Genomic DNA, 9,303 nt, shown 5'->3' with positions numbered 1-9,303 from the left:
GCGGAGCACAGGCTCCGGACGCGCAGGCTCAGCGGCCATGGCTCACGGGCCCAGCCGCTCCGCGGCATGTGGGATCCTCCCAGACCCGGGCGCAAACCCGGTTCCCCTGCATCGGCAGGCGGACGCGCAACCACTGCGCCACCAGGGAAGCCTAAACATCTTTTAATACTGCTATATTGGCAGTGCTTCCTGGCTTTTAAATTTAAAGTTTTAAAAATTGAATAGTTGAAAACTGAAACTTAAATTCTATGAAAGCACAGGCAAATAATTAAAATTAGCTAGCAAGAACCCTGGTAATACTTTTATTATAATCTTCATTTGTTTGCACTGAACTGTTTTACCTTCACTAAGGCCTTTGGAACCTCTCAGTGGTGCCTCTACTTCACACATCTGTTTTCTAGGTGGAATCCAGACTTGGTCAACATCATTAAATACTTCTCTAATCTTTCGGCTCACTTACCTGCATAATGACATATATTCTTTGTAAGGTAGTTCTTCCAGTGATGGTCTGTGAATAGTAGAGTCTTAGCTTTGTGTGTCTGCAAAAGTCTGTTTCATCCTTGAAGAACAATTTAGCAGGCCGTAGAATTCTAGGTTCACAGTTTCCCTGCTAATCCCACCACTTTGAAGATTTTTTTAACTTGTTGTCTTCTGTCATCTAATGTTGCAGACAACAAGTCTGCTATTAGTGTAATTTTCTTTCCTTTGTAGATAATCTGTCTTTTCTCTCCAGGAGCTTTTTCATGATTTTCCCTTCATCTTCGAGGTCAGTTTCACTTTTACTTGTTTAGTTTTAAAATTTGGTTTTATTTTTCTTGCTTAGTATTCAGTATGCACTTTCAGTCTGTGGGCTCATGTCTGGAAAATTTTAAAATCTGGCTGCATACTGGAGTCCTGTGGAGTCTTGTAAACATATGCTGTTGCCTAGATCCCAGTCCCAGAGACTCTCATATAATTGACCTGAGGTGTGCTCTGAGCATTAGGAGTTTCATAAGTTCCCCAGGTGATTCTAATGTGCAGCCCAGGTTGACTCTCACAGGTGTAGATACATGTAATATCAGGTGGAGGGTCCAGGTGAGAGAGATGTAATGACTTCGGAAATGAAGAGTGAGGGACACACTGAGATACATTTTGGATTAAATCATCTGAACTTGGTGACTTGGGTATAAAGGTCAAGGAAGAGGAAATGTGAAAGGTGACTTAATTTTTCTTTCTTGGAAAACTAAGTGGATGGTATTTCTGTAAACCAAAAAAGGAATGCAGAGAAGTAGGTGAATAGAAGTTTGATTTGATGTGTTGAGGCTGAGGTATGTAGGAGGCCTCTGGTAAAGATGAGTGTAAGCCATGGGATATTTGAGCCTGGGTTATTGGGTGTAATGAGGGAGTCATCAGCATAGGACACTAATAAATGCAGCTGTGGGAGTGGATGCGGTCACCTAGGGAGCATGTTATAGTGAAAAGGAAGAGATCTGGCCTGTTGGCAGAGGAGCTGGTGAAGGAGATAAAGGGGTTATAGTCAGAAGTAGGAGGAAAAACAAGAGAGTGATGTGGAAGCCAAAATAGGAGGGGGTTTCAGGCAGAGGGTAACTGGTAGGATGAAGTACAGTTGGAGGGAATAATTGACTTTAGAAGTACAGGTGATGATATCTGATTCTTTTAGGTTGAAAAATGTTTTTTCTAACCTATTTTATCTTAACATTTAAAGTATATCATTATGCAAGAGGGAAGAGATGTGGGAACATATATATATGTATAACTGATTCACTTTGTTGTAAGGCAGAAACTAACACACCATTGTAAAGCAATTATACTCCAATAAAGATGTTAGAAAAAAAATTAGAATCAAAAAAAAGATAAAAAAATAAAGTATATCATTGCATACAAAATATATTTGAGAAAAGCCTGATCATATACTGTCATTTATTACTAAGGGGAGCTGGGGACAGCTAGAGAACTTTGAAAGAATAGTGGAGATTTGGGCCGTATCTTTGAAGAACGGACCCAGGAACTGACTAGAGGTGAAGAAAGAATTTTCAGAGAGTTTTGAGACCATCCAGGACCCAGGTGAGGCTGGAGATCGGATATTTGCAGTGGAGTCAGTTAACATGGTGGTGCCATGTTTAAATGGGCTCAGTAGCCCAGGGGCTAGGCCATTTGTGATGGAGTAGATTGAGTCTAGTGGGGAGTTCATTGGTAGACATGGCACAAGCCTTTGTGGAAAATTAAAGGAGGCTCCTAATGCAAGGTTCAAGAGATTTATCTTGGGATCCAGGCAAATTGGGGAAGGAAGTTGAAACAGCAGTGCCAACCTGACTGCATGGGAGAACGGTGTGAGGTGAAAGGACAGCAAGTCTGAGGAGGCCAAAACCCTGTTTGATGGGAAGGGTGATCGGCTCGGGGTTTGTAGTCAGAGAAGGATTTAATGGCTCACTTCCAGATCTCGAGGTCCAGGGTATGATCTGAACACCTGTGTTTCCATGGTTTACAGAAGTGGCTGGAGATCTGAGGCCTGGGTGACCAGCTGTTAGTACCAGTATGGATGGTACTAGAGTGGTCGCAGAGGCTGGGTGGAAAGGAAGGTCTCCTCTGTGGGCTCATGACCATTAGAGTGAAACACTTATCCAGATGCCTTGATTGTATTGGAATTCTAATTAGAGTCCCTTCCCCCCTTTTATGTAATTATTTTGAGTTGTTTCATTATCCTAGGTGCTTTAAAAATTCACACGATGTTTAGGAGTGTGTCTTCTACTAGTCCTGTTCAATCAGAGACATCATCTCTTTAATCCCGGGCAATTTTTTTTTCTGTCTTTGCTGTTATTATTCCTTTGTTCACCTTCTCTGTTCTTCTAAAATTCCTCTATTTGGGAGATCTTTGACCTTTTGTTCCTGTTTTCTATATATCCCTTAGCTTTTCTCTGTTGTGCTACATTCTAGAAGAACTACTTAACTGGATCTTCCAGCTCAATGAGTTGCTCTTCAGCTGTACCCATTCAGCGTTCAGCCCATCAGTTGAACTTTTAATTTCAGTGATGACAATTTTAATTTCCAGGATCTCTATTTGTGTGTGTGTGTGTATGTGTGGCAGTGTGTGGTCATTCTTGTATTTTCTGAGGATATTAATTAATCTTCTAAAGTTCTAAACTCTTCTAAAGACCCATGGCAGGGAAGGGCAGGATGAGCCTGTGCCAGCCTGTCTCTGGATGTGAGCGCTCCTTGGTCTGCCTTGGGCACACTCCCAGGCCTCTCCGAACTTAGCGCTCACACTGCTTGCATCTGGGGGCAGATACTGTGCTGTCTCTGCCCGGTCCAAGGCAGCGAGTAGAAGTATGGAGGGGTTGGCCAGATGGCTGCTTCTGCAGGAGCCTGCTCTAACGCATGAGGTCTGTTGCCATTGGTGTTTCTGGCTCCAGGCATTAGCCACCTATGAGCTTTGAATGTCCCTGGTTTCATTTTTAGCAAATCCTTTCCTTGAGTGAGCTGTGGTTTCTTTCCACCTATCTGCTCTCAGTTGTTCTCTTGCTTTCAGGGATTCCTTGTAGTGGCTAGTCCATGGAGGATACTTCTCCTTATCTGGCAGTACTTGTAGATTCCTTTACCTTTTAAAAATCTTTTGTTGTTGTTTCTATGGATTTGGGATAGGAGGGAAAAGCTACAGCTTGACTAGTCTGCCGCCCTGATTCAATCTTCCCCACAATTTTTTATACTGTAAAATCTTGCCATTTGCCTGATCATTTGTCTTTACATTTCAAAAATTCAATTTAGTTGGGAGCTGAGATAAATAGCTCAAGTCAGTGGTTTCCTCCTTGGTCTCAATAAAAATTGGGGTATGGAGATTTTTTTTTGCCTTCGAAATACATTTAGTTCATTGAGATCGTGGTGACAGGAAGTGTAAATATCCTTGTATCTGTTCCTTTATGCCTCCCTTCTTTTTATCGCTGATGAAATCTGTGAAACCTGTCATCCTTCTTTGTGATTTACAAGACAGACTTTTCCAGGGTATGTCAACTGTTCCGAAGACAATGTTGTTAAGGATCAGATTTGGCAGATCAGATAGATAATGATGTGCCTGTGAAAGACGGGGCTATTGATGAGCCTCGTGTCGAAACTGATTGCCATATGTGGGCAATTTTTCCCTTTCACCGTTGCTCTGGCTGAGGTGTCTATATAAGGATTTTCATGAACAAGGGACGGTTTTGATTCTAAATCAAAATTCTGTGCTGGCACAACTGTGTTTTATTCTGCTTTGTCATGGCAGGATTTGTAACTGCTAATAGTTCTGTGGCTTCCCCAAAGGTGGGCTTTAAAAGTAATGAGCACTTAGGAAACGTATTTCCATTTAAAATAATCTTTTTTTAATTACTGTTCGGAAACTAATAAATTCACTCAGTACTACTGTGTTTCCACGAGTTTGTTCAGTTCGCGAGATTTTGTCTCTCTTAGAAACATGTTTTGAGTAACTTGTACAGAATGTGATCGTGGTCCAATTCATTGTGATGAGCAATTGAGTAGACAAAAGAAAGAAAGAACCCAACTGCTGAATCTGTTTGTTTTAGAAGAAAAGTTTCTAAAATGCATTCCCTGGGAATTTCTGCCATTGAATGAAAGTCATTTCTATTTCCTTTATAGTCATCACATGGCACTCCTAGATCTTCTGGGAATGTCTGCTCAACCAAGTTATGACGGTGACAGTTCTGCTTTGAAACAGTTCCTTCTGCCTTCACAAAACCTTGAAATTTTGCAGCAGGACGTTACAGGGGGACAGACTGCTGCCCCATCATCTTAGGATCAGCTGGAGGCAGCTGCTGTGCTCCGTCTCCACACACTGGACTTGGGAAGCCTGCACACTGACAAACTGAAGATGAAGTTTCAAGATGTTTGTAAAGACAAATCTTTGTGGAATTTTCTATGCCTCAGACCTAGTGTGGGTCAATATCATGCCTGTCCAAGAGAGAAAGCGGGTCAGGATATGTTGAAGCAAGTCTTCTAGAATATATGTAGAATTCATAATAAAGTTGAGGCAGATTCAACTTTTTTTTTTTCCCCGGAAAAAGTAAATTAGTGATTCTTAAATCTCTGTTAGGATTAGTTCTGGTCCTGTGACCCCAGCTACCTGCAAGGGGGCTGGGATGTGCAATCCCTCCCCTGACAGGAGAACCAAATATAGGTGATCATTGGTAATGTCCATCTCAGTTGGTTTAAAGCATTTTGTAGCACTCTCTTCCCACTAGAATATTTTTCTTCATAAGTGATTCATAGTGAACACAGTTATAAGGCAATGAAAATTCTTCTGGTGGTAAAATTAAAATTATAGCCTTTAAAATACATAAAATATAAACTTTGTATCCAAGTCCTGGAAGGGTGGGGAAGAAGGAAGGAGTCCACTTTTGTCTTTTCCTATCATCTGAAAGGGAGGGGGTGAGGGGGAGGGAACGAATCAAGTGTTTCCTTAGTGCTTCCTACAAATGTCCCTACCACACAGATAAGGATCGTTTTACAGCTGCCAACATCCACGTGTTTCTGAATGGCGGAGCCGCATTTCAAACTCTGGTCTAACTTTGCTCCAACAGTCAAGGATTCTCAGCACCACATGGTACTGTCCCTGCAAGTCCCTGCAAACTATTTTGCATGTGCATTTCCAGCAGATTTCCAAGACCATCACTAAGTGGCTTGGCACCGAGGCATCTCTGACACAAATGCGACCTTGACTTCATAGACGTGTGTTTCATATGTTGCTTCACTCTGGGATCCGGCTTCTCTAGGAAGTTAACATAAGCATACTTAGAGAGTCTGACGACTTAGCCCTCAGGGAATGCCCGGACTTGCACCTGAAGGCTCTCTTGATAGCAGACATCCTACCTCAGCCTCCACAGACACAGTCCCATATGGAAATCTAACAGCATAGAAAGGAGATAAATTTTTTAACAGGTTTTGACTTCTGACCTTTTAAAAAGTTCAGTCTGAGAGAAGTCTGTGTGAATTATTATGCTGGCCGGTCTAGCTTTTGATGTGCCCACAATACGTAAGTACCGGCCTGGTGGGATCCATGCACGCGAGCTGTATAGACGCTAAGTTCTATTAGAGTAGGAAGAGGATGTTAACACGGTGGCCCGGGAAAGGCATCTGGAAGGCAGGGGCACGGGTACTGACGGGTCAGGCCAGCTCGAGGAGGGGAGGACAGTTCTCTTGGGCATGGGATGGACAGGAACACCACATGGACAGACAGGCGGATGTTCTCTGAAGACTCCAAAGTCCGGTCTGGAGGTGGTGAAGATTGCAGGTTGAGGAAGTGGTGGGAGGACAGACTTAAAACATGGCTTCACTTCACTCTGGGGGTTTAAGTGGCTCCGAAAGAGCCTACCAGCAGGGCGTGCTCTGCTCAGGCAGGGCCCCCAGCTGCCCGCGGGGTTACTTGTGGGAGCCCTGCGTGTTGAGGCTACCCCGTCTAGCACAGCTCAGCGCATTCCCATCGTCATCAGACTTTTACTGAAAAAGAACATCCTGTGGCTGATCCAGGCGCCATCCCGAGGTTGACCAGTCAGGAAAGAGCCTTGGGAATTGAACAAACTCAGGCTTGATTTGTGTCCCCCAAGGAGTTATTTACAGACCGGGACCCTGGGCAAGTCCCCCAAGCTCTTGAAACTTCAGTTTTTCGTCTAGAAAATGAAGATACACTCCCACCTTTCTTGGAGGGCCATTAACATTAAATGCAGTAATATGTAAACAGGCGTCCAGTGAAATATTAGTTCTCCTTTCCCTCCTGTCTATTCATTTCAAAGTATGGGTACTGTACTGCACCAGCACGCTGGCATCCCCTCTGCATCAGGATAACTTCCCTAATGTTTTTTTTATCAAAATGGAAGGGAGAGAATGCAGGAATCTACTACGCTGATGACCACCGTCAACAGCGAGCAGGTTCCTAAGGAAGCAGGACAGAACACTGGCTGGTCGTTGTTATACTGAGTAATTGTTCGGCTGGAGGTTTGGCCAGGTTAGGCTGGGGTGTCATCCAGGGAGGAAAGCTCAGGTGAGATGCTGCAGGATGGCATGAGGACACCAGAGGGAAGGAAGGATATGGGAAATAGTAGATAGGTTTTGTCAGCATCTTATTTTTGCCTAGGGATGATGGCTCAGTCCTCGTACTTTATAGTGTCACCACTGTGAGAGTGCACTTTCCCATAGAAGGAGTTACATTTTAATTAGCCACAGGGCACCTGATTTCTAACCTATCATCCCTTTTCTCCAGGCCTCATCTCTTTGGATTATTTTTGCCCACGTCCGCCACTTGCCTACGCCTTTCACGTGTATCAGAAAGAAACCACCAAGCACCCTGGAAATCCCATTACCAGACCTCAGGATACTAATTGTCGCGTTCTCCCCCATGGTTACACAAGTGCTGAAGAAGTGGTTCTCTTTCAATAGTGTCTTGTCAAAACGCCAGGCACAGTTTGTTTTTGACATTTGCTGCTACCGTTAAATAACAGTCTTGCTTCTGTCATAGCTAATGTTGACTTGAAGGCATTTGGAGGGCATTTCTCAACTCCAGCCTTAACGGTGAGACCTGGGTCTTGACAGATATTTTTCTTACTTGCCCAGGGCAACTGAATGTAAGGGGTTGCAACCTTTGCTTTTCTAAGCTCAAGAAAATTTCAGATGGGTACACACCACTTAAAACTTTAGGTCTCATTGTGCACACGTGCGTGTACTCACAGCCATGAACACCTACACACACATACAAGTTGGAGTTCCTGAAGTTATGCCATCCCGGGAATGACATCTACATCAATTAAATAGTATCCCATTTTAAGACCCCTTAAATCCTGGCTGTGCTGCCTTGGTAAACCTTTATCTGTTCGAATGTCATACTTAATTACAGATCTCTTTAAAATCAGTAAGCACGTTTATTGTTTCTGTATTGGCAATGGAGTAAGCCCCGAGCAGCAAGCACTGTGTGCCGTCTGTCAAAGAGAATCTGGGCTCTTCACACACAGCACTTACTTTCTTCTGTCCATTTGAAATTTAATTTATGGGACTTTTTCCCACTTTTGTGCGGCAGCATCTTTTGAATTTTTCCTCCAGTGTCTTATAGGGCAAGTGTGTAGAGATCTCCTTCTAATGGGATTGTAATTTCTGAAATGTTCACCATTTATGAGGTAATAGAGAGGAGAGTAAGAAAAACAATTGGGCAGAGCAAGTGAGAACTGTGCAAGAATTCTATGGAATTGTGTAGGAGTTGGCATCACTTGTATGTGAAGGGGCCAAGAAATGCACAGCTGGTTTCAAAATAAATACCAAAGGAATGCTTAGTTAGACACGTCTGTTTTGCAGTTTTAGAAAAAAAGAAGTACAGCAGTCATTAGGATTTCCAGTAACTAAGGCATCTTGGGTTTAGAGCTTTGCATGTGGAGCAGTAGATTGTAAATCTAATGGATAATCGTCCACCATGTCCTGCTACGTGCTTTTCTTTTGCTACACCTGTGTCACAAAATTCATCTTCACATTTTGAGAAATACTTTTAGAGATTTCCAAAATTACAAAATCTGAGCATATGAATTATTGTAACTGTCATCTCTCACTCTCTCTGTCTCTTTCCTTTTATCCTGATGTTTGTTTGGGAGACTAGTTTTAGATGGCAGCATTTTTTTTTTTTTGAGAGGAACATGAACTCAGTTAAAATCGAGACGTGATTGTCTCATGACCATTCATATATATCACACAGCAACTTAACTGAATTATAAGATTCACAGAAAAGAAGGGCAGAGCTGGAAGAGACTCTCAAATTCATCTCGGCCAGCACAATCTTGTCATTTTACAAATGCAAAGGCAAAACTCACATTGGTTAAGTGCTTGTCCCTGGTCACAGAGCCAATTAGTGGCAGAATGAGACATTTCAGTAGCTTTAACAGGGCATTAACATTTCAATTCATGAAAAATGTAGATTTAATTTTATAACTCTGCAAGATTTATGACAATGCTGACAACTGGTAGAAAAGGGACACTCATGAATTATGAATGTTTCTATTTGAAGGACAATTATTTGTTACCTTAAGTAAGAGCTGGTACATAATAACATTGAGAATCTATTTTATGCTTTATATATATCACCTCATTTAATGACCCCATTAAAACTACGATGCAAATATTATTATCTATAATATAATATGAAGAAACAAAGGCTTACTTACAAAGATCACACATAACCTGCCAACATCACACAAGTAGATGCTAAGCTGGGGGAGATCCCGAGCCTTCCTTCTTCCCAGGCTGAAAGATGCAGATCTTTATTGCCTGTGATGTCAGCATAGG

General features: G+C 42.5%; 1 protein-coding gene across 9 annotated transcripts in view; it reads left to right on the top strand.

Moving 5' to 3' along the window:
- Positions 1 to 5,258, top strand: part of INSIG2 (insulin induced gene 2) — a 32,017-nt gene extending 26,759 nt beyond the window's left edge. For 5 of the 9 annotated variants that reach the window (XM_028501104.2, XM_055087229.1, XM_028501112.2 and 2 more), the window contains one exon: positions 4,627 to 5,258. In XM_028501104.2, coding sequence (XP_028356905.1) covers positions 4,627 to 4,680 — 54 coding nt within the window. In that variant the 3' untranslated portion in view covers positions 4,681 to 5,258. The remainder of the gene's footprint in view (positions 1 to 4,626) is intronic. The other 4 variants (XM_024115030.3, XM_007100941.4, XM_055087222.1 and 1 more) reach the window with 2 other exon arrangements.
- Positions 5,259 to 9,303: the final 4,045 nt, after the last annotated feature.

This window comes from Physeter macrocephalus, chromosome 2, assembly GCF_002837175.3.
Source record: "Physeter macrocephalus isolate SW-GA chromosome 2, ASM283717v5, whole genome shotgun sequence".
NCBI lineage: Eukaryota > Metazoa > Chordata > Mammalia > Artiodactyla > Physeteridae > Physeter > Physeter macrocephalus.
Note: the sequence above shows the minus strand (reverse complement) of the source record. Positions and strands in the feature narration are given on the sequence as shown.